Below are 25970 nucleotides of genomic sequence, written 5' to 3' on the forward strand. Positions count from 1 at the left end.
AATAGCCATATTTATTCAAGGACATCTATTTGAATTAATGTCTACTGATGCTAACTTGCTCTCAGCAACCTTGCCATAATAAGCCAGTTCAGAATGAATGCCAGAATACACTCGCCAAGTCCAGCGCTAGTCGCTCACTTGTTCCATGGCTTCAAGAACCTCACACACACTTCCTCAAGCATTATCCCCAATGAATTCACTGGGCAGGACTTCCTTCAGAGTCAACCTCCAGAGACTCCAGCTGTAAATCATTCCCTACCAAGTCTTTTGCTTGCAGCAACCCCCAGAAGCCATTGCTATTGCTGTGACTTTGCTTTTCCTCACGGCATTCCCTTGGGGAAGGGGGGGGGTTGCCCTCCCTCCAGAGAGAACTGGAATGGGCAGCCAGCAGCAGGTCTGGTGGGGAGGGCTCATCTTTGGGGTGCAGACAGCTCTGGATCCAAGCCCCCTTTATTGCTCCTTTCCCCCCTCCACAACTCAGTCCTTTGTCTCTGTTTGCTTCCCTTCTTCCTGCCCTTCCTCAATTTGCAAATGAATTTCAGCCTTGAAGGCCACATTCCTGCATATCAGATTAAGGGATGTGAGAAGGAAAACACCTCCTTGCATACAGGCAACACACACAAACACACACACTTCTTACTGGTTTCTGAAATCCCTCTCCCAAGCAGGAATAAGGATTGTGGTGGTGTTTTTTTTTACAGGCCCCAGCAATATCAATCTGCACCAACCTGGGCCAACCTGGCTTCCTCCATCCATCCTTCGGGCTGGGGCTAATACGAGTTGCAGCCCAAGGCATCTGAGGGTGCCAAGCCTCAGTCCTCACATATTTGGGAGCGAGCCTCATGGATCACAGAGGGTCTTACTTTTGGGTCAGTGTGCCTGGAGTTAGGCTGCACAATGTCTAAACTTCATTCTATGTGGGGCTACCTTTGAAGGTGACTCGGAAACTGCAATTAATCCAGAATGCGGCAGCCAGATTGGTGACTGGGAGTGGCCGCCAAGACCATATAACACTGGTCCTGAAAGATCTTCATTGGCTCCCAGTACGTTTCCAAGCACAATTCAAAGTCTTGGTGCTGACCTTTAAAGCCTTAAACGGCCTCCGTCCTGTATACCTGGAGGAGCGTCTCCACCCCCATCATCCAACCCAGACACTGAGGTCCAGCTTCGAGGGCCTTCTGGCGGTTCCCTCGCTGTGAGAAGTGAGGTTACAGGGAACCAGGCAGAAGGCCTTCTCGGTAGTGGCGCCTGCCCTGTGGAACGCCCTCCCAGCAGATGTCAAGGCAATAAACAACTACAGTGGACGCTCGGGTTGCGAATGTGATCCGTGTGGGATCACGCAACCCGCAGCGTTCGCAACCCGAAAAAATTCAACCTGAAGCGGCTGTAACCTGAGGTATGACTGTATTTTACTTTTAAAAGACAACTGAAGGTGGCCCTGTTTAGGGAAGTTTTTAATGTCTGACGCTGTATTGCTTTTAATATTCATTTGGAAGCCGCCCAGAGTGTCTAGGGAAACCCAGCCAGGTGGGCGGGGTATAAATAATAAATTATTATTATTATTATTATTATTATTATTATTATTATTGACTCCCACAGAAGCAGAGAAAGTGGTTGCTGCAGGGTACCCTCCAGGTATGCCATTCATTTTCATTTCTTCAATGTTTCATAATGCATCTGAATGATGAAACAAATGAAAAGTGGAATGTACTTCTGTCACATGAACATCTCACCACTATACAGCAAATGTGGATAAAGTATGTTTTTTAAAATTTTCAAATAAAACTTAAACTCTCATATTTTTATCACTTTCCGATTTCTTATCACATTGCCTTCTTTTGCCTTTTTTTTTTTACAGCTTTTATAATTCTGAGTATTTATTTTATTTATACCCCACCATTCCTCCAAGCAGTTCCAGGTAGCATACATAATTCCCCCCTCCAACTTATTCTCACAGCAGCCCTATGAGGGAGACTAGGGTTAGAAAAAGTGACTGGCCCAAGGTCACCCAGTGAGCTTCATGGCTGAGTGGGGATTTGAACCCTGGTCTCCCAAGTCCTTGTCTAAGATTCCATCTACTACACTACACTAGCTCTCAATAGGGAAAGGGCCATAGCTCAGTGGTAGGAGATCTGCCTTGCATGTAGAAGATCTCAGGTTCAACCGACAGCATCTCCAGGTAGATATCCAGGTCTCTCAAAGCCACTCACAATTCTCATTTCAGTAGCTTACATTTGCTCTCACCAACAACTGTAATTTGAAGAATTTTGGGAGCTGTCTTTCCAAGCGACTAATGTAACAACCATCCTTGTAAGAGTTAAAGGGGAGACCTAAGAACCTTTAAACTTCCCAGTATGATATAAGAAACAGAACATATATATATTTTTTTTTACTATTGAGGACTGCATTCCCTTGGGGGTTATCTAGTGGGCTCAACTCCCCACTCAGCCATGAAGCTCAGTGGACCTTGGACCACAGGGACACATCCTTGCTGAGGATGCTCTTCATCTCCATTAAGCATCAGCAATGAGGCTCAATAATGAGAAACACACACACACCAAAAAATAAAAATGCTTTCCCCAGCAAATATTGAAATGCTAGTTGGTTAGAAAGCAATACTGAATTTGGGGTCATGTGTTTCTTTTGGCATTGGCTGAAGTCATTTCACATGCTGAGGAAGAAAACAAAGCCCAGAGATGATTGGATTTGGGCTGGGTGTGAGTCATCTTTGCCTAGATGGTGATAGCATTTACACAAAGGGTGAGTGATAAGGATTGAGTCACTCCATGGAGCATTTGAGGTGCCACCCTTGGCCAATAGCTTAAGTAATGATCTATCAACACAAAGCTCAGGAAATCCCCAGGGAATCTGCCCATCCCATCCAGGCTTCCAAAATAATGGATCTCTGGAGTTTTGGAGAGAGGGGGTCTAGAGGAGGATAACTGCATCTAAGCACTGTGAAAATAAAATGGTGGTTTGAACATAATGTGGCTCTGTCAGTGCAAGGCCAATGTCTCTCAGCATCTTGGTAAGAATACCCACATACAACCCAATACATTTCCTGGCTATTGGAGACAGAGAAACCTACAAGAGACACAGGTGGGCCAGGCTTCTGACCCAAACTTTGTATCTTGCACTACAGAGGAACAAAAAAAATTCCTTCCAGTAGCACCTTAAAGACCAACTAAGTTAGTTCTTGGTATGAGCTTTCGTGTGCATGCACACTTCTTCAGATACGAAAGCTCATACCAAGAACTAACTTAGTTGGTCTTTAAGGTGCTACTGGAAGGAATTTTTTTTGTTTTGACTATGGCAGACCAACACGGCTACCTATCTGTAACTGGAACTACAGAGGAACAGACAGGTGAAAGGGGATCAGGGATCTGATACTTTCCACACCCCCGCCCCCCAACAGTTGGGACTACCAAGATGTATATGAAATTGAAATACTTTATTGTCACTTGTACAACTTGTATACAGTGAGATTATACGAGCTCCCCCCACTCAGCTCTCTTAGTCTTAATTCCCCTCCTTTACTGACGCATACCCACCAAACCCGAAAGTCAGTTGCCCTGTTGTTGTCTTTTCATTCAGCAGCCTAACAGCCCAAGGATAGAAGCTTCTATATCTTCTGCCTGAGGGCAGGAGATCAAGAAAGTGCCGGCCAGGGTGTGAATCATCCCTGAGGGTGTGAATCATCCCTGAGAATTTTCCTCACTCTCCTGAGGCACCTTTCTATTTCATCCAGCGGATTCACGGGACAGCCCATAATAATATCTTGTGCTGTATCCACCACCCTCTGTAGGCACTTCCTATCCGTTGATGTCAAACCAGCGTACCACACCATGATGCAGTATGAAAGGACACTTTCTACTATGGAACGCTGGAAGAAGATAATCAAATGTTGATTAACATCCTTCTTTCGCAATACTCTGAGGAAATGGAGTCTCTGCTGGGCTTTCTTAACCACCTGGGTTGTATTGATTTTCCAAGTAAGGTCTTTCCTGGGATAAACTCCTAAGAATTTAAAGGAAGAGACTCTCTCCACACAGCCCTCCCCGATGTACAGCGGGGCTAGTTCTCCTCTCTTCCTCCGAAATTCCAACACCGTCTCCTTTGTCTTGCTGATATTAAGGTGCAAGTTGTTCCCTAGGTACCATGTAGATATTTTTTGGACCTCCCCTCTATACGCTGATTCGTCTCCACCTGTTATTAAACCCATTATGGTGGTGTCATCTGCAAACTTAATAATTGCAGTAGACGGGTCAGATGATACACAATCATATGTATACAATGAATACAGGTAGGGTCTTAGCACACATCCCTGTGGTGTGCCAGTGCTGATTTTTAAGGAATTAGATGTTACATGTCCAATCCTCACTGTTTGTGTCCGATCTATCAGAAAGTCTTTAATCCAGTCACAGATGGTAGAAGAAAGCAAATGTGGGGGAAATAAATTCAGACACCATGGATTTTGCAGGATTGAGAGTTTTGGCAAGAACAGCATTTCTCAGCATTAAAAAAAACTACCTGTTGTTTGTTTCATGCCCATCTTCTGTGAGAAGCAATCTGCATGGAACCCCCCAGATGGTCTCCCTCTGAGTACTGCCCAGGCCCAGACCTGCTTAGGACCTGCTTCCATGGAGGATAACACACTTAAGTAGTAGTAATGGCTATTTTGTCTTCTGCCTCCACTATCAGAAGCTACATAACTCAGTATGCAAGGATTTGCAGTTAGGAGACCACTGTTGAACCCATGTCCTACTTGCATGCTTCCAGTGGGATCTGGTTGGCCGCTGTGAGAACAGAATATTGGACAAGGTGGACCATTGGCCCAATCTAGAATGACTATTTTTTCTGTTTGAAAGTTCTTATATGCTTTTAGCCCATGCCTAGGCTGTACTCTCTAAATTCTACCTCCTGGGACAACATCATCACCCCATTCTTATGCCACATGAAGTTCGCCCAGACAACAATATGCATTCCGCTCCTGCAGGAGGAAAACAGTAGAGCTTGATGTTTTCCTGAGAGTTTTCAGAGCTAGTGTGGTATAGTATGTAAGAGCGTTAGGCTAGGATCTAGGAAACCTGGGTTCAAATCCCCGCTCAGGCATGGTTCTCACTGGGTGGCCTTGGCCCAGTCACTGTCTCTCAGCTAAACCTACCTCACCTTGAGCGGTTCAAATCCAAGTGATGGGGTGAGCTCCCATTGCTCTGTCCCAGCTCCTGCCAACCCAGCAGTTCAAAAGCATGCCAGCACAAGAAGATAAATAGGTACTGCTGTGGCGGGAAGGTAAACGGCATTTCCGTGTGCTCTGGTTTCCGTCACAGTGTTCTGTTACGCCACATTCTGGCCATATAATAATAATAATAATAATAATTTATTATTTATACCCCGCCCATCTGGCTGGGCCTCCCCAGCCACTCTGGGCGGCTTCCAAAAGAATATTAAAATACTATGATACATCAAACATTAAAAGCATCCCTGAACAGGGCTGCCTTCAGATGTCTTCTAAAAGTCTGGTAGTTGTTGTTCTCTTTGACATCTGGTGGGAGGGCATTCCACAAGGAGGGCGCCACTACCGAAAAGGCCCTCTGCCTGGTTCCCTGTAACTTGGCTTCTCGCAGTGAGGGAACCGCCAGAAGGCCCTTGGTGCTGGACCTCAGTGTCCGGGTAGAACGATGGGGGTGGAGACGCTCCTTCAGGTATACTGGACCGAGGCCGTTTAGGGCTTTAAAGGTCAGCACCAACACTTTGAATTGTGCTCGGAAACGTACTGGGAGCCAATGTAGGTCTTTCAAGACCGGTGTTATATGGTCTCGGTGGCCGCTCCCTGTCACCAGTCTGGCTGCTGCGTTCTGGATTAGTTGTAGTTTCCGGGTCACCTTCAAAGGTAGCCCCACGTAGAGTGCATTGCAGTAATCCAAGCGGGAGATAACCAGAGCATGCACCACTCTGGCGAGGCAGTCCACAGGCAGATAGGGTCTCAGCCTGCGTACCAGATGGAGCTGGTACACAGCTGCCCTGGACACGGATTTAACCTGTGCCTCCATGGACAGCTGTGAGTCCAAAATGACTCCCAGGCTGCGCACCTGGTCCTTCAGGGGCACAGTTACCCCATTCAGGACCAGGGAGTCCTCCACACCTGCCCGCCTCCTGTCCCCCAGAAACAGTACTTCTGTCTTGTCAGGATTCAATCTCAATCTGTTAGCCACCATCCATCCTCCATGACCCAGAAAGCTGTCTGCAGACAAACGCCGGCTCCCTCAGCCTGAAAGCAACATGAGCGCCACAACCCCCATAGTTGCCTTTGACTGGACTTAACCATCCAGGGGTCCTTTACCTTGGAGCAAATGTTGGGTGTCAATGAATGGATTAAATAAAATAGGGAAGACCATGTAGATGGCAGGGCACTTCACCTCCAGCTGATACCTCAAAAAGCAAGTTGTGTTGCTCCAGCCACCACTCCCACACATCCCAGGGGTCACCCAATACTTTCCAACCCCTAGAGAACCCTGTGTATAATTACATTCCCCACCCATCTTTCCTCCATGGAGCTCAAGGCAACATGTAAGATTCTCCCCACCCCATTATAAAACCTCACAACAACCCTGTGAGGTAGGTTAAGCTGAGGCATTGTCTTGCCTGAGGCCATCTAGTGAACCCAGGTTTCCCGAGTCCTTGTCTGACACTCTAATCAGAACACAACACTGGTTCTCTTGAAGCATATCTGACGAGACGAGCCAATGACCCCAGAAGGAATTGCTTCCATCTCAGTAATGGGCGACTTTAAGTCGGAATGGTACATTTTCATCCATCCAACTGAAATGGAGTGGATAGAGGGCTCATCTGGGAATCTCCAGTTTGAGGGCAGAATGAATTCAATTCACAAACCCAGGCACTGCACAGCAACTTGGACAAACACTGGTGGCAACATGAAAAGGTCCCGCCACTGAACTTGTGTGTGGGATATTCTGGATCAGGCCAGTGGCCCATCTATTCCAGCATCCTGTTTCCACAGCAGCCAACCAGATCCCTTGGGAAACCTACAAGCAGGACCTGAGTACAATAGCCCTATCTGCTCCAGAGGTTTCCAACAATTGGTATTCCAAAGCATTGCTGCCTCTGACTGTGGAAGCAGAGTGTGGAATCATGTCTTGTAGCCATTGATAACCTTCTCCTCCATGAATTTGTCCAATTCTCTCTCTCTCTCTCTCTCTCTCTCTATTTGATTTTATTAATTTTCCAGAAAAGAGATATAAGAATAACATAACATTATCAAAATAATTGGTCCCCCCCACATCTCCCCTAGATGGCTAATACCCCATATTTCCCCATAAATATACAAACTATATTTGTAGTTGTTGGGTGCCACTCATTAAAAATTGTCAATAAACCTAGGCATGGATTGCATTGTACACCCTGATTCATAATTTTGCATATTTCTGTAAATACCCTTTTTAAAAATAGCTGTACTAATTCCAATATCCAATACTCTCTTAAAGCCATCTCTCTCTCTCTCTCTCTCGGTGTGTGTGTGTGTGTGTGTGTGTGTGATAGTTATGGAAGGTTTTGCAATTAAATATATGCTTTCCACTCCAGGGCCGGAAACACAGTGAAGCATTAAAAATACACTTTTGGTTTCAGCCACCCATGCAATCTCATGTCGTGTCCAAACTTTTTTCAAAGAGGGCAGATTTGATGAAGGGCTGTGAGGGCCAACCATAGTTGTTAACCTTTTTTTCGGATTGAAGTTGTTGAGCTTGCTGAGGTTGGGATTTTACCCCAGGAAATAAACTGCCACAGGGGCCGACTAAACCGACCGGCGGCCCGGATTAGACCCCCGAAACGGACTTTGGACATGCCTGTCAAAGATCAACCATGGTTGCCCATGAAAACATGATGAGAACCATCTTGACCGTAGGCTTGGCAAAGCCTCAATTATCTGAGATTAACCTCCTGCCTGTAATGCAGGAGGTGAGCTTGAACGTGCTGAAACAGCTATTCTGGGGAATTAAAAATAATAGAATACACAGAGTTAGCAGGTTTAACTAGTAAAATAAGAGAACAAGAGGTTCAAGTATATAAAGAGGAATGGGAAAACTTTGTGGAGTATCTGGGAAATAACTGTAAACTATTCTGTAAACTATGCACCATGTTGGGGCAGAGAACTTGTGGCCCTTCAGATGTTTGGCTCCAATTCCCACCATGCATGGATGGCGATCAAGGATGATGGAAGCTGTAGTCCAACAAAAGCAGCAGGGCCACATGTTCCCCATCACAACACTATCTGGACTGTGTCTGCAATGGCACACTTACCAAGCTATAGACCAGGGATTGGGGAACCTGTGGCCCTCCAGGTGTTGTTGGGCTTCAACTCCCATCATCCCTGACCATTGGCCATTCTGGCTGGGGCTGATGGGAGTTGGAGTCCAGCAGTAGCCAGAAGAAGTCCATGGGTTCCCCATGTTGAAGGAAGACATAAGAAAAATAGAAACCTACAGTCTAGATGGAAAGACTCCAGGAAGCCACTAGGCATGATCTGGCGGATCACACGTTTGGCCTAAGGAAGCTGGAAAGGAGGATTTTTGGCTTCTAGAGAAGGTAGCAACAGAAACTCTTGGAAAGGAGCAGACTTGGAGCCTTAGGTTCATTTCCCTATCAATTGAAAGTTGATTATGGAGTGTCTTTGCAAGTCAACCTTGGCTCCAGGCTTCTGAAACAGTTCCAGGAAGATGCTTATGATGGGTGGGGGATGTTGAGATAGTTGGTGGCAGGACACTTAATCTTCCCATCACAAAGCCTCTCTGTCTATTGAACTTTCATTCAAATGCAGAGATATCCTCCCCCACCCCAACCCCCTATGGGCCAAAGATTTCCTGCCTGTGCCCTCCTCTCATGACTCTTCCCAAAAACTATTGATATGCAGGAATCTTCAACTCGCCCCCCCCCCCAGCCCTTGCTGTAACCCATCACCAGCCAGTAGAATGGGAAGCTTGATCCTGGTGCCCAGGATTCCACCCCATCCACCCCACCTTCTCTGTTAACCACTTCAGTTCTGGAGCAAGATTCCTGAAGACTAAACTAAACTAAAATAAAATAACTCCTGTTTTCAGCCAAATTTGTCCCCAATTAGCACATCTTCTTTCATTGCTATGGATTTAATGGAAAGGGTGCATATATTTGTGTGTGTGTTTATGAAGGATGATTTTATAAAGAATTCATTATAAAAGTCCCATAGAGTTCAATCAACAGAGATTTCTATAGTAAATACTGTGGCCCAAAGTTATGCTTAAACACCATTAACTTAAAATGCATTATAAGATTACTCAAATTCCCCCCTCAATAAGTATTTCTTTTCCCTTTTCCCTGTTTTGCTTTATTTCACGTGTCTGTATTGGTGTGTGAGAGAGGTTTGTTAGCCTCACCTCATTTTGCTGTTGGGGCACCATTTGCTTAAGCAGTTTTATAGATTTCCATATATATTTTGCAAATAACAAACATGAGGAAAGAGCAAGCATAAATGGCCTATATAAGCCTGTATTTACTACAGAAACTTAATTTTTAAAAATGCATTTATTACTACCTCTGCATTTGGCCATCTGATCAGTTCAATATTTTAGATGCCGCTGTGAAAAACCACTCAACATACATCAAAACACTTAGATGCCTTTGGGGGTATTTTTTAATATGTTGTGGGACACTCTGAATATTTATTTTTAACAATGGAAGCATAGGATATAAATCCTCTTAAATAAATAAATACTTGCTTGCTCCCCCCCCCCCGTCCCTTAGAATTAAAAGACATGCTGTTAATGTGTAAGGGAGTATGAAGAAGAGAATCTACCCAAATATTCCTGGTTTAGGGAATTAATTCTGATTCCTTGATCTTCCATTATCACTCTAATGCTGATTTCCAAAGGATACTCAGAGATTACTGGATTACTCAGAAGCAGCTAAATCTGCCAAAGCAATAAATAATAGTGGAGGAGTCACTAATTTCCAGGGATAATTACCAGCAGTAGACTAATACTGTATGGGTTTTCAATCTTTCTTCCTCTCTTTTCTTCTTTTTTTGCTGCAATCCTATACTCAGGTTACTGGAAGCAAGTCTCATTTAACTCAATGTGACTTATTTCTGATAGAGTAGATAGACATTTATACAAGATTGTGCCAATAGAACTTGACTAGGGACATCAACTGAGCGTAAGACTGCTGGAAGTTATTCAGAATCATTGTATTGTGGCCCTTATACCCCTGCAAATTAGGTCAGCATTCATTACCTGCATATTTTGGATTTTAAGCCCTGTTTTCTTCTGAGGAAGTGCAAAATATACCTGTTTATGCTTTTATGGTGAACAACATTGCACCCTGTACACACACACCTCGAAATCAACTATTTAACTTACTTAAAACAGATTGGAATGGAAAGGGAAGGAAATGCTTCACAAATATTTAGTATGCATGTGAAAATTCTCAGAATCTTACATTTCAAATTGGTATGCACAGTGCTTTTTCCAGGGGGTACTCAAGAATATGCAGTCCCAGCACCTCTTTTTGTTGTTGTTGTTGTTGTTGTTGTTGTTGTTGTTAAAAAGTGTGTCACAACTTCATGGTGAGTAGATATGCTTGTATTTAAAAATACAGAACATTTTTTAAAATAAAATAAGAATTGTGGGGTGGGGTGTAGCGGTGAGAATGGCAGATTAATTCTGGGGAGAGTTGGATTCAAATCCCCACTCTGACATGAAGTTAACAGGGTGGCACAGGGATACCCACTATCTCTCAGCCTAACCTACCTCACAGGGATGTTGTGAAAGTAAAATGGGGAGGGGGGAGTCAAGGATGCTGCACTGAGCACATCTAGTCTTCCTGAGACAGCAGGGATAACTGTGGCCAGCTTCAGTGATGAACTGCTCTGGGGCTAGTTAATAATAATTCTGGGTTATTATTAAATTGCAATTTTGACTGTTCAGTGTGCTCCCTACCTTATTAACTGTAAGCAAGATCAATTTGATTGTCCTTGAAGAGAAGATGTGGGATTGAGGCTAAGAAATTGGGGGGGGGGGCTGGATCTGGCTAAGACCACGTGTTGTGTCCATGTCAGAGGGAAATTTTCAGCTGGAGATTTTGAGATTTCCTTGCTCAGACCATGCTGGCTTTTAGTGCTGCTGCCAACATATTGGGCTAGGACTAGGCTTAAATCCTGTTGCTATACAGGTCCCAGAATAACCTCATAAAACTGGCTCCTGTGCCTAACCCTAAATTGTTATACTCTGACATATTACAAATTAAAACAAATCTGGCACCAGCTTTCATAGCTAAGGGCCTATATCATCAGTTGCATGAAGCAGACAGAGATTGATGAAGATATACATGCACAAATATTATATACGTTGCTAATCATCATGTGAAGTCTATAGATGGTTGGCCTTATAAAACCATATATATAACACATATATACATTGTTATTTATCCTGCGAAATCTGTTGATCATGTGAAGGCTGCATATTATTTGGCTTTTAAAAACAGATTCCATTTTCTGTTTTACATGTTTGTTAACCAACCCTGAGAAGAAAAACGTGTGTGTGTGGAGTGGGACAAAAATCTCTTAACAAAATTAAATAAAGTGTGCACATAAGGGAGGAATCACATAAAGTCGGGAGGGAGGAAAATGGTTTTGGAAGGTTAAAATGGAAGGAATAAAATGGATGAGCCCTCCAGCGAGAATAGATCATACAAGCCTGTAGGTTTTCTTTCCAACGTCCTTCCTTCCTCCCAATACTTTGGCATTTTCAATTGATTCAAAATAATTGGCTTTAGCATGATGATCACCTGAACTTCTTTAAAACAAAGGGACTCTTCTCACTCCCCAGGGCTTAAGGAAAGGCTGGCCCATTGGAATGGGATGGGCGGGAATCTGCATGCCTGAGGCTCTCCTCTCTTACCCACCTTCCTGGGTGTGGGGGTGATGGCTTGGCCCATTGTCTCCAGCAAAGGCTTGCGCTATCTGCCCTCCATCACCCCCTTGATTGTTTCACCTCCCTACCCCACCCATTCCTTGATCCATTCACCAGGCAAGGGCTTGGTCAGGGAAAGGTGGGAGGGGAAGGGGACCCCAGCTCTTGAACTTGATTGGAGGAAGATAGCCAATGGAGGGAAGTGGCGAGCCAATGGCACTCTCGAGGCTGCAGGCTTTATAAAGGGCGCCCCTCGACTGGGACAGCACATCTCTGGACCCCAGGAGGAGAGACCACCACGGAAGATGCCACGGATGGTGAGCATTGGAGGGAAAGGGTGCTGGTGGGCTTGGAAAGACCTCTCCCAAACCTTGCTTTGGATCTTGGGACGGCCAAGGGGAGATCTCTGGATCTGCCCGGGAGGTTTAAATTCTTGGGATTCTTTTGGCTCTGTTCATGGAAATTTGTAGGACGGGCCGGACTTTTTTTTTTTGTAGCCCCAAACGTGAAACCTTTCAGGTTGGTCTCTTTTACCTTCAAAAGTATATTTTTTTGCTTCCGGGAGGTGGGATGCAGAAATTTGCTACCTTTTATATAGCTTGCAGACGTAGGAGTTCGGGGGCTTTCAACCGCGCAGTGACACTTGGAGGGGGAATGGTCGTTTCTTAACTGGTTGTATTTTTAAGCATTACACAGCAAAAGCCTCTCTACCCAACCCTGAATGTTTTCTGTTTGGTAAATATGAGGGAGGGGATAATTGGGTGGGGGTTTTCATATGGGGAATGGGGAGGCGTAGTCATTTGGTTTGGGGAAGCTATGAAGGAGTCTTGTCTTCTCAGAAGACTGGCAACTTAATACCTAATTTTCCACAATCGAGGCCACGTGTTTGAGATGGTCAAAAACTGGAAGTTTTGAGTTGTGGGGATCCAGTAGACGGGAGGAGGAAGTTGGGTCTCCTTTTCTTTGGTGTTGGTTTGGCATCCTTTCTGCAGCTGGGGTGAAGGATCTCTTTGGCATTTCGCGGGGTTTTTTTTTTGGGGGGGGGTTGGGTCGGGACTGCATCCTGGAGCCACGAGGGTTGGACCCAAGCCCGCTTTCTCCGCTGCCTAGACGCCGCCAATACGATAGCACTGCCTTGTGATTTTAAAACTGAGAAAGTGCTTCATTATATTGGCAACGTCTTGGTCAGGTTTTCGCTTAAAAAATTTCTTGACTTGGTCAAATGCCCAACCAGGTACACTGCTCTGGCTGCCGTCCATTAAAACTCCCAGGGTGGTGGTTGAACTGTTGGCGCCTCTAGCGGTAGCAATCGGATTAGCCAGTTTCGCTCCGCTTTTGTCAACCCAGTGCAAATCTCTTGATTATTTTTAATGCTTTTAGCATTTCTCGTGTTTTGAGCAGCGTGGGGTTATTCTTGTGTTCTTCATAGGTCAAGGTACCTTTTCCCGTGCTGTTCAGTATCCGCTGTGCAGAGGTTAAACCCGGATCAGCTGTTTGCGCATCCCATCGCGACCGCAAAGAGGAGATCCCGAGTTCATCCCGAGAAATTTTTAGGAAGGGCTGCAAACTTTTCCCCATTCCCACAGATCTGGAAACTGAGGGCCTTCCGAACTCCACGCAGACAGTGGCACTTTCTTGTTTATATTCAGAGTCAATTAAGTGCTATATTGTTTGTGTGGAGTTCAGGCCTGACTGAGCTACAAACTACAAGCTACAGCAGCTTTTAGCAACGATTTCTTCTTCTTTAACTTGTATCGATCTTTCCCTAATCTTAAATCTTGTGATTTTTGAGATGTCAGGAGTCCCTTCCTGCCTTCCAGATCTTTAACACTGTTTTTCTTGCTATTTTACAGGGAATATAAGCAAAGCCTGCACTTCCTCATCACCTGGAACCAAGTCAAACCTTCTTTGACCAGACTAGGATTATCTATCTTCTATGTATCCTAGCAGGATGATCTTTGAGCCAATCTTTACTGAACCTTGCCCAGGCACTGGCACTTTCTGTTGCATTAGACCAGGAAAGTGCTTCATTGTTTGGGTGAGGTTCTGGCTCTAGTTCACACTTCAGAGACCTTGTCCATTGGTATATTCAGCTTTTTGTGTCCTCTTTTTGCAAGTCTTCCCTGCCAAAGGTGTGACTCATTTCTCCTCCATAGGCTACTTCACCTCTGAGCACTTCTGTAGCCTGTACTCATAAGTGCTCCTTGATGAAGTGGCTTCTAGGGGGTCGTGCACCAAAAAGGATTAATCTCTGGCCAGATGCTGCTCAAACATTAGCACTCTACTGTTGTGGCAATATGGGGTAAGTGCTACATTGTTTGGGTAGTTTCCAGTCAGAATTTGCAACAAGTGTTTTCCATAGTGTTTTCCCTATTTTCCCTAACATAATGTCACAATGTATAGTTGCATAAGTTTTGTTTAAACTAAAGCAAAAGGTCCGGAGAACCGTGAATTAAACAAAACTTGATACATTCCCTAGTCATCTTGCTTTTTTAAGCTTGCAAAAAACCCCCACAACCCTCCCCTGCAATCTTTCCCTTTAACTAACTGACTAAACTTTCATAGTTCCAGTTACAGATAGGTAGCCGTGTTGGTCTGCCATAGTCAAAACAAAAAAAATTCCTTCCAGTAGCACCTTAAAGACCAACTAAGTTAGTTCTTGGTATGAGCTTTCGTGTGCATGCACACTTCTTCAGATACCTATCTGAAGAAGTGTGCATGCACACGAAAGCTCATACCAAGAACTAACTTAGTTGGTCTTTAAGGTGCTACTGGAAGGAATTTTTTTTGTTTTGACTAAACTTTGTTCTTTATAACATTGTTGCTGTACACCTGTATTGTAGCTACTGCATGAAACTACTAAAAGCTGTTTAAATTAATAAAAATTCTCCTCTAATGAATTGTAATGTGACTTTTGTGGTTTTCTCAAATAGTTTGCCAAGCCTGGTGAATAGCTCAATAGACCCATTTCTTGGTCTCTCAACACTTGGGAGCCACATTAGGTCAAACCACATTAACTCTAAAACCTCAGTTACATTTTGCACATGAACTAAATGTTTCCATTCTTTGATTTAGTTCTCTTTTCCACACACCCATACTTTTCCTCCCTTAGGTGTTCTATACACACTCATGTTGCACCATAACTAATGATAGCCTTTTAAAACACCCAAATATTGCATGCTACACTAGTACAATTAAATTATTCAGTACTAGTTTGCTGCAGTGTCTTGTAGCCATAAGTGGCAATAAGATTGTCTTCCATAAAAAGTTTTAACCATGAGTCTGGAGGCCAATTCTGGATCCACACATCCTTCCACAGTGGGGACATTGGTTTCTGCCCCTTATATTTGGGAAAACAAATGCTACTATTGTCTAGCTAGAGTTCAAATCCCCCTCCAACCATGAAATTAAATAGATGACTTTCATCCATTCACTCTTAACTTAACTTTCCCAACTTATTACAAGATTAAGTGTAAAGTAGCCCATGTTGGTCACTTGAGGTCCTTTGAGGAAAAGTTGAGATGCCTCAACCTGCAAATCCTTTTGTCCTTATATAAAAAATAGATCTTTCCAATAACTTAACAACCAACGTACATATATGAACCGCCACCAGCCAGTGACCTATTTTCTCAATCTTGTAATGTAAAGCAGTGAGGCTATATAAAGCGTTTTTCACATTGGGGCACATATTACATCTTCCAGGGCAAATATGGATTTTCACTATTTGCTTTTTGGGAATTTAATTATTGAGGCAATTGTGGGATTTAGTACTGTATTTTATCTAATGATGGAGCCACAATGTGTGCATCCCTGCAGTGGCTCCTGAAAATGGGAAGTAATTGGTCAAGAAACAGCATCCATATTGGGAGAGGGGCATAGAGGGGTGTGGAATTAGCCATCATGGGCAATATTGTTTGTGCAATAGGCTCAGAACCTCAATACTTATAAAAGGATTATCTTCCAGCTTTTATCTTCTGAGAAACTCGAGGAGGTGCTGTACATGGTTCTCCATTATTTCCTCAACCCTGTAAGGTAGTCAAAACAAAATAAAAAAATTCCTTCCAGTAGCACCTTAAAGACCAACTAAGATAGTTCTTGGTATAAGCTTTCTGTGCATGCACACTTCTTCAGATACACCCTGTAAGGTAGATTAGGTGATTGTTGCTGTCCCAAGTCAGTGCTTCCCCCCCCCCCGCCCCCAAGGGTATGCAGTCAGCTATTTTTCTGGAAGATAGTTGGGATTTGAACTCTGCGCTCCCAAAGGTTACATTATGTAAAGGTTTAGCTGCTAAATCTGGCCAAAGGCCCAGCATCCTCTTCTCAAGGTGGCCCCAGGAAACCCACAAGTAGAACATGAGCTCATTGCCAAGCAGCTGGTACCTTTCACAGCAAGGGGTTCGACTAGCTGACTTACATCCTTTCCAACTCTGCTACTATCACATCACTTTGTTAAATGACTCCAGATTCTTATTTTCTACAGTGTATCATGGTATATGCCTCTGTAATGTTTTCTCTTATTTGCCCCTTTTATTAATAAAGGGGGGGGACAACCCAAATTGTGGGTATTATAAAAAAAACACACCCATTAACAGTGGCCATACGCCTGTGAAACTGATGCATGCATTTTACTCAGTGGTTCTCAGACTGCATTATGGAGAAGCCTGGGGCCTTGGAAGCTTATCAGGGATTCCTCAATGGGTTAAGTGGTTGTGTTTGACAGATGCTTCCCCAGGGACAACTGGCCACCACTTTTTGCAATGCAAACCACTGAAGGCTGGCTTGTGGTGTAGTGGGCAGAGTCTCAGTCTAGGACACGAGGCCTAAAATGTATGGTGTGTACGCACCCCATCTCTTAGCAGACCCTACCTCACAGGGTTGTTGCAAGGAAAAAGTGGAGAGGGAGAAGAACATGTATGTAATAATAAAAATAAATGTAAGCATAAATACAAATAAATGTAAGTAAAATGTAAGAATTCTCCTATGTTCCTTGTTTAAACTGTGGGTATACTAGGGCCATTTCTGCAGCGGCTCCCCATTTGTGGAATGCTCTCCCTAGGGAGGTTTGGTTGGCACCTTCATAAAACATTTTTAGGCTTTCAAATGTTCTGTGGAAGGTGGCCTATTTGTTCCCGTTCTTATTTTTATTGTATATTTTGTGTTTTTTATATTGTAATTTTATGTTGAGAACCATCCTGAGTTCTATCGGTATAGAGTGGCATACAAATTTAATTAACAAAATAAACAACCAACTTGTCCTTGCAGGAATCTTGTTTGCCATTACTGACCTTTAAACTGAGGAAGCCCCGAAAAGGTCCTGAGGGACCTCTTGGAATACAGTTTGAAAACTGAGGCATCATAGATCCCAACGCGTCCCCTCACATGAGCTGCAATACATGGTACCTCAAATCACAGAGTCTGAAGAAATATTTTTATAGCACAAGATTTGGTTCTCATTGTCCAAGTTACAATCACTCTCCCCACTGCAGGGCCCAGCCGAGAGCTTTAAAAGAGTTTATTCATGCAGCACTGTTTAGCTCCAGGAAGGCAGTAGTCCCAGGGCGCAAGCCATACATCCGGCGCGCCCAGCCCTTTCACAGCCGCCTTTCTGTCCTCCTTGTTATTCTCTCACAGAATACATCCTTTCAACCAGGCAGACAAATCAAGGCCTTCGCAATTTTCCCTCCAACCCATCCTGAGTGAGAGAAAGAAAGGGAATCTCATTAAAGAGAAATTCATGGATAAAGTATGGAATGTAAATTTACAGGATAGCTTCTGCTGTACAAGTCCCAAAGAAACAGACAGGAAGAGTATAACCTGTGCTTGGAATAAACTCATTCAAATTAACTAATGCACTGAATAAATTCAAAAACCTCTGGATCACACCTGAGAGTAGTTCCTATAATTTCCAGGTGAGCTAAATGGTGGAAATTAGGACAATTTTTAATTCAATTCAATCTGTGTTTGATTGTGACCATTGCATTTACCATTTTTAGCTATCTGAAAAGTGATGCTGCAGCAGACCCTACAAGTGCCCCTATTTTCCAGGGACACCCCTGATTTAGAGAAGCTGTCCCAGTTTCTGATATGATCCCGAAATACCCTACTTTTCCTTAGGCTGTCCCTATTTTCATTGGAGAAATGTTGGAGGGTATGGAGTTATCCAACCCCCAAGCCATCTAAGGGTAATCCTGTATAGGGAAGGTTTTTTTAAAAAAATGTTTAATGTTTTATTATGTTTTTATATATGTTGGAATCTGCTCAGAGTGGGTGGGGCAACCCAAGTAAGATGTGTGGGGTAAAAATAGTAAAATTATCCTTATGGAATGAGACATCCCTATTTTCATCGGAGAAATGTCAGAGGGTATGCTGCAGTTGAAGATTAAAGCTCATGATTGTTGGAAAGAAGAAATGAAACAAGTGTTCACATTACACTGGGGATGGTGGGGATTTAAAAAAAAATGTTTCATAGTCTTCTTAAGCAGATTTTATACTTTAGCAATTTAAAATTCTGAAGACTAGGGGGAAATGCAGAGAACCACGTGAATGAATTGTGAACTGAGCTGTGAAGTGAACTGGAACAGAGTTAGTTGCTTTCTGGAGGGGTGAACTGAAACAAAGTCCTTTTAAAATGAACTTTCCAAGCCCTGAGCATAACTCCATCTTCACCTACCGGATGATTTGGACTACAACTTCCATCAGCCCCTGTGTCGTATGCCTGTCCCAGATGGGGCTCATGGGAACTGTAATCCAATACATCTGCATGGCACCAGACTGGCAAGGGCCACCATAACCAGACAACTAGCTTCTGCACAGCTGCAGAGACATAATGGTCCACTGGAATCTGAATGGTCAAGGGATCTATAATGTCAGGCTTACAATATGATTCTTCTACGGGCCGTAGCTCCATGGTAGAGCATCTGGTTTGTTTTGCAGAAGGTCCCAGGTTCAGTCCCCAGGAGCATCTCCAGGTAGGGCTGGGAGAGACCACCTGAAACCTTGGAGAGCCATTGCCAGTCAGTCTAGGCACAGTTGAGAGGGACATGCCAATGATCTGACTCAGTATGGCAGCTTCTATCTTCTATGAGCCAGTGATAAACTCTTTAGGCTGGGGTAGCTGGCAGGGGTCTGATAGAGGTTGGAGTCCACCACCATGGGCAGCCAGTGTGGTGTAATAGTCAGGGTGCCTGACTAGGATGTGGGAGACCAGGGTCCAAATCTCTACTCAGCCATGAAATTCACTGGGTGATGAGCGTCAGCCCTACAACATCTGTAGGGCCACAGCTTCCTTACTCCTGAACTGTGGGGCTGTTATTGCATTTGTTCAATCAATGAACAAATCTGGTCTGCTGTAAAGGTAAAGGTAAAGGGACCCCTGACCATTAGGTCCAGTCGTGAACGACTCTGGGGTTGCGGCGCTCATCTCGCTTTATTGGCTGAGGGAGCCGGCATACAGCTTCCGGGTCATGTGGCCAGCATGACTAAGCCGCTTCTGGCAAACCAGAGCAGCGCACGGAAACGCCGTTTACCTTCCCGTCGGAGCGGTACCTATTTATCTACTTGCACTTTGATGTGCTTTTGAACTGCTAGGTTGGCAGGAGCAGGGACTGAGCAATGGGAGCTCACCCCGTCGCAGGGATTCAAACCGCCAACCTTCTGATCAGCAAGTCCTAGACTCTGTGGTTTAACCCACAGCGCCACCCGCATCCCAGTCTGCTGAGGTTACCCTAAATAGGATTTTGTAAGAACAGGCCCAATGACTCCTGATCAGCTAACACTGAGATCTGAATTTTTTGGAAATCTCTCTGCTATTTAAAAGTGTATCAGACTTAATAAGGGATTTTTATTTGGGCATTTTGTGGCTTTGCAAGGCAATTGTTCATTATTGCTTTTAAAATTATCCTGTGCATCAGATCCTTTTATGTGTTTGTGGTTTCTAAGTGCTATGCATTATATTTTAAAAAGATCGTTGCAATTCTGCACTATACAGTGGTACCTCGGGATACGAACGGGATCCGTTCCGGAGCCCCGTTTGCATCCTGAATAGAACGTAAAATGCAACGGCGTGCCTGCGCGTGTGCGGGTCGTGTTTTGCCGCTTCCTCGCATATGCATGACATCAATTTGAGCGTCTGTGCATGTGCGAGCGGCGAAACCTGGAAGTAATGTGCTCTGTTACTTCCGGGTTGCCACGGAGCGCAACCCGAAAGCGCTCAACCTGAAGCACATTCAACCCGAGGTATGACTGGACTTTAATAATAATTTCTGTTGCTTGATTTCTTTGGATTTTTTCAACATTGATTTACCATCCATCTTAAGAGACAAGATCCTTCTGCTGGCTGGTTGTCCAGAGGATGGGGACTAACAGTAAGGCTGGATATCACCACGGTGTCTTGCTAACAAATTCTCCTGTTTTGCTTAGCATGCAGCAGAAGCGCAGGACCTAGTGATGGTCACCAGATTCTACCCCGCTACCCCCGAGAGCTCCCCTTACCATGCTCCTAGGCCTCTTGGTCCTTGTGCTATCCTCATGGCACAGACAATGTCATCCTTGATGTCACTGGTCAGCAGATCTGTAGGGACAGAGGAAAAGAAGGCATGAGGGGCTGAGGCAACACCCTCAACTCCTGCTTCTGCAGAGGTGACCTTCTGCAGAGAAGAAGCCTGCAGAGGTGACCCATGAGTTACAACATCCCTCTGGAGCCTCTCTCCAACCAGCTCCTTAGCCTGAGTCTTGTGTCTTCCTATTGGAAAGAGAATATCTATGCAGACCAGCACAGAAACCCCCAAAATGTCTGCCAGGGGATATAAACATGCCATGAGATGGACAGCCCTCCATAATTTGCTGGGCTACAACTCCCAACATCGCCGGCTATTGGTCAGGCTGGCTGGGGCGGATGGGAGCTGTACTCCAAAGGTCCATGGGTCCCCCATTCTTTCTATAAGAGGACGGCAGGGAATCAAATCTCCCACCTGCGTGGATGTTTGCCTGTTGCTTCTTTGTGTGATACCTGGGTCTGGCTTGGCCAGCTTCTGATGAAGAGGGATTGGGGCACAGGTAATTCAGCCTTGGGACGCAGGTGGCGCTGTGGGTTAAAGCCTCAGCGCCTAGGGCTTGCCGATCGAAAGGTCGGCGGTTCGAATCCCTGCGGCGGGGTGCGCTCCCGCTGCTCGGTCCCAGCGCCTGCCAACCTAGCAGTTCGAAAGCACCTCCAGGTGCAAGTAGATAAATAGGGACCGCTTACCAGCGGGAAGTTAAACGGCGTTTCCGTGTGCAGCTCTGGCTCGCCAGAGCAGCGATGTCACGCTGGCCACGTGACCCGGAAGTGTCTCCGGACAGCGCTGGCCCCTGGCCTCTTAAGTGAGATGGGCGCACAACCCCAGAGTCTGTCAAGACTGGCCCGTACGGGCAGGGGTACCTTTACCTTTACCTAATTCAGCCTTGTTGCCACATTGTCTGGGCATGGATCTTTCAATTGCAGCACCTTGGAGGAGGCAGCCAGTGTCTCTCTCCCTAGGTCCCTGTGCTTGCCCTCTTCCAATCAGAAGGTGTGTGTCCAAGATCAGTGGCTCACGCAGAAATGCAGGATGCAGGCTCCACTGAGTGGACTTTACAAGCAAAGGCGGCAGCAGATGCTGTAGTCCCTGCAGGGAACTTGGCTGCAACCTGGTCCCATATGGCTGCTGAGCAGCGCCCTCTAATGCCAGGATGTAGAACTGAAGCCAACCCACTTCAGAGCTCACCGCTGCAATGCATTTTGCAGAAGTTCGGCTGGAAGTGTTTGTAATCTTCACACCAAAGGTGGCTGTTGATCTGGAAGATGCCATTGCTGGTGCTGCCGTCAGCTTCGTGGTCCACAATTGCCGTGTCAAAGTGGCTCTCATAGAAGGCCAAGCAGACCCCTATAAGGTGGAGAGGGAGAAGGATCCAGGAATTCTGCGCCAAGATTAACACAAATTCTGCTCCAGGAAATGCTGGGGTTTGGGCCACCTGTATAAATTATGCAAATTAAGCATATTTACATATAGGTCCTTGCTTTGCATAATTTATTTGCTTCTGTCAGTCATGCAGGAGGGACAAGGAGCTAGGCGGGGCACACATGCTTCATAGTGATTCATGCAGCAAGGTGGCTCAATTCTTGCAATGCCCTCCATGCAAGGCTACACTTGGGCCTGGCCTGCAGGCTGCCGCTGGTGCAAAAGGCTGCAGCTAGACTGTTGACGGGAACAGAGCAACACCAGCACATAACTTGAGTGCTTGAAAGCTTGCACTGGCTGCCCACACCTGGGCCAGGCTCAAGGTGTTTGTCTCAATTTACAAGGCTCTTAACAACATGAGCCCAGGATACTCCACAAACCGCTTGAATCTTTATATCGTGCCCAAGCCCTGAGGTTTCCAGGGGAGACACTGGTAGCAGTCTTCCCACCCCCCAGCTAAGATGCACAGCTTAAATTTCCCAGGCAGAGTCCATTCAGCATTTCGGGCCGAAATTTTATGGAACCGCTTTCCAGATGAAGTCAGATGGGCTCCCTCCCTTTTGAACTCCCAGAGCCTGTTGAAAATTGCTATGCCAGCAGTCATTTTAACTGAATTCTGATTTTATGACTTGAACCGATGTTCATTTTCACTGTCTTCAGTTTCCCGTACACCGCTTAGGGACGGATGACTGCAATTAAGCAGTAGATAAATTGTCATAATGTATAAATAATAAATAACTAAACATACATTTCCAAGTCTTTCTCTTCACAGTCATGAGTGCTTGAAGTACGCTGTTTTCTTTTTTGGGATTAAAGCTCACACATTCTCACCACTAAATTTCATGTGACACTTTTCTTTTTTACTGCACTTGCACATGCTTGTAGAACAGAGCTTTCCAAACTGTGTGTTGCGACACATTAGTGTGTTGGCTGCAGTGTGTAGGTCTGTTGCATGAACGCTCCCTGTGCTCCTCCTGGGACTGGAAAGGGGTCAGTTTAACTTCTGGTTTGCTAGTAAAACTGAATTAGTAAAGGGACCCCTGGCCATTCGGTCCAGTCATGGCCGACTCTGGGGTTGTGGCGCTCATCTCGCTTTATTGGCCGAGGGAGCCGGCGTAAGGCTTCCGGGTCATGTGGCCAGCATGACTAAGCCGCTTCTGGTGAACCAGAGCAGTGCACAGAAATGCCGTTTACCTTCCCGCCGGAGCGGTACCTATTTATCTACTTGCACTTTGACGTGCTTTTGAACTGCTAGGTTGGCAGGAGCAGGGACCGAGCAACAGAAGCTCACCCCGTCCCGGGGATTCAAACTGCTGACCTTCTGATCGGCAAGCCCTAGGCTCTGTGGTTTAACCCACAGCACCACCCGCATCCCCTAACTGTGGAAAGGTGGCATACAAATAAAATGATGATGATGGGGCACCCCATCAACCACACGACACCTTCTTTCACTATAGCAGTTGGCTTTGCCTCTGCTCTTGGCAATTTCCATGGTCTAGTCGAAAGGACTTTGCTATGGCTGTCGCTTGACTTGCCAGGAGCAGGGACCAACCAATGGGAGCTCACCTTGTCGCGGGGATTCAAACTGCCGACCTTCTGATCGGCAAGCCCTAGGCTCTGTGGTTTAACCCACAGCACTACCCATGTCCCACTGAATTACTGTGTCACAAAATGATGCATGTCTAAAAAGTGTGCCACCAACAGGAAAAGTTTGGAAAGCTCTGCTGTAGAATATGCAGCCCTGATTATTACAACCACCCCACCCCAATACCCAGGTCCTGAACAGGAGGGCCAGGAGATCCTGCTCCCCATACATGAGGGCTGACCTCAGTTCAGGTGAGAGGGACGGAGGGAAGAGATGGAGACAAGCACTCACAGTCAGCTAGACTGTATCCACGGTAACCTTCCAAGCCAGACACCTTCAATAAGTGGGCCAGTTCACAGCGTCCGAAGATCTTTCCCCCAACTCTGGATGTAAAGCACATGAGGAAAGGCAGCAGCAAAAGAAGCTTCTTCCCTAAGAAAAGTGTTGGGAAGGACATGATCCCCGGGGAACGACAGGTGGGGCATGGGACTCCAAGGCAGCCTATGGAGAAAGAGAAAACCACCATGAGGCCCCTTGTGGTGAAAGGGTTCAGTTAGCAAGCGACTAGGCCACTGTGATTTGTCCTTACGTTTGAGGAATGGGGAGAAAGCTCACCACTTATTCCTGGTGTGTGAACACTTCCATGCACATCACCAGACCTCATTCAGACCCTACAATACGTGAGTCCTCAGACAAAACAATTCATCAGCTCACACTTCTGGAAATGAATGTTTAAAACTTTTTGGATGCCGAAGACTACATGTATGATTATGTTTATATCTGATCCTTCCTCTTTACATGGGGAACTGTGGTCTTCCAGATACAACTGGACTCCAACTCCCATCAGCTCCAGCCAGCATCAAGAACAATGGGAGCTGTAGTCCAGCATCATCTGTAGGATCATCCCAGAAGAGTGAGCTTGTAGGCTTTGTCTTGGCCGTAGTGTTGACTAACTTTGTGAAAGGCAACAAAATGTTGGTCCCAGGGTATGTGGTCTTAACGCACATGATAAGACCCTGCACCCGGCTAAGCTAAGTAGGTCTATGTTTGGTCACTGTCTGGAGGGGGAACCATCGGGGAACCTTGGGTTCCATGTTGAAAGAAAAGCTGGATACAAATGTAAGATCAATGAAGAAAACTCTCTGGCACAGAAGCACTCCAGTCCTTCAACTATGCCCAGATGACTATATTTCAAGAGTATTCCTAAAGTGAAGATTGTCTACTCCCCCTCTACACACAGTAAGTGTGCCTTAGCTGACTAAGATAAGGTTACCAGATTTTTTTCAATGAATCCAGGGACACATTTCAACTTCAATGGATTTTGTATGGGGACTGATCTGTAAATCTGGGGACTGTGCCCAGGAAACGGGGATGTCTGGTAACCTTAGACTAAGAGTTTGTAGCAGAATCAACTTTCCTTGTAGGATTTGAAAGAGAAGCCCTCCACAAATATACATTCCAGCCCATCAGAGATATGCAGATGAAAACACGAGTCCCCACTTCCCTTGTAGATCAGCTAGAACTCAAGAATTGAGCCTCATGCACCTGTTCCACTCTGTTTATCCCATGAGAACACATGTCCATCCCAAAGCTGTGGCTGAGGTCTACACATCATGACTCCACACCCAGCCTGGCTCTTCTCCCACCCTTCCAGAAAGCCACTTACTGAACAAGCCCTGCGTGAGTGAGAGAATCACTTTGGTCCCTCTGCAATTGGAGGCAGACGTTCCCAAGGGGCAGGTGCTTCTGGAATCCGACTGGTTTCCTGTGACATCACAGCAACTGGGCTTCTAGAACATGACCTGCTTCTGCTTCCCACTGCCAGCAGAGCTACGCTGCTGAGAAATGGGTGCACCCATCCCAGCCATTCTTCAATATTGTGCCCGTTGTGAGCGGTGGGAGTAGGAGTCATGGGATCTTCTGGGTGATTGTCCAATAGGCTCCACAGCTGAGTCAGGATAAGCTAAGCTATATGTAGATAAGAGAGTCCATTCTGTACATCAGCTCTGAAGGGTATTCTTTCTTGGCTTGGGTTTTGTGTGAAGGATTGACAAAGAACCCACCATTTTCCTTTATTTGGTTGATCTCTTGTGTCTATTTGATGGATTAAAGAGTCCCTCTCCCCTCCTCCCTTTGGCAAATCCTTAAATATGGAGCTGATCTTATCACAACCCAAAAAAGGGGAGTTTATCATAATCCAAAAAAAAGGGGGAGTCCAAGAACAACATTTACCTATAGCTGCAACTTAGCCCCATTAGCTACTGAGGGCTGCATGTGCACAGGTCTCAGAGACATTTTTTGGGCACAGGATGGAGCCTCTGGATTGGTCAGACTTGGTCTATAAATAGACCACGGTCTTCTTTCCCTTGCGTATTCAAAAGAACAGCTCCTTCGGTCTGCTGTATTTCAGCAGGACCCTTGGGTCCAGCTCCCTGCTTTGGTTAGGAAGGT

At 45.4% G+C, this 25970-nt stretch overlaps 1 protein-coding gene across 2 annotated transcripts; it reads right to left on the minus strand.

Moving 5' to 3' along the window:
• Nucleotides 1–17374: 17374 nt before the first annotated feature.
• Nucleotides 17375–25303, minus strand: SPACA3 (sperm acrosome associated 3). Of its 2 annotated transcripts, none has more exons than XM_079960156.1 (5): nt 25186–25303; nt 23811–24020; nt 21701–21859; nt 20451–20529; nt 17375–17652 (listed from the first exon to the last, which is right to left on the minus strand). In XM_079960156.1, exons 2-5 carry the CDS (start codon nt 23974–23976, stop codon nt 17586–17588), a joined length of 471 nt encoding a protein of 156 aa, XP_079816282.1. In that variant the 5' UTR covers nt 23977–24020; nt 25186–25303; the 3' UTR covers nt 17375–17585. The 2 variants fall into 2 exon arrangements, with proteins under 2 accessions (XP_079816282.1, XP_079816281.1); XM_079960155.1 differs by having other exon boundaries at nt 25065–25193.
• Nucleotides 25304–25970: the final 667 nt, after the last annotated feature.

Source organism: Podarcis cretensis (assembly GCF_951804945.1).
Source record: "Podarcis cretensis genome assembly, chromosome: 17".
NCBI lineage: Eukaryota > Metazoa > Chordata > Lepidosauria > Squamata > Lacertidae > Podarcis > Podarcis cretensis.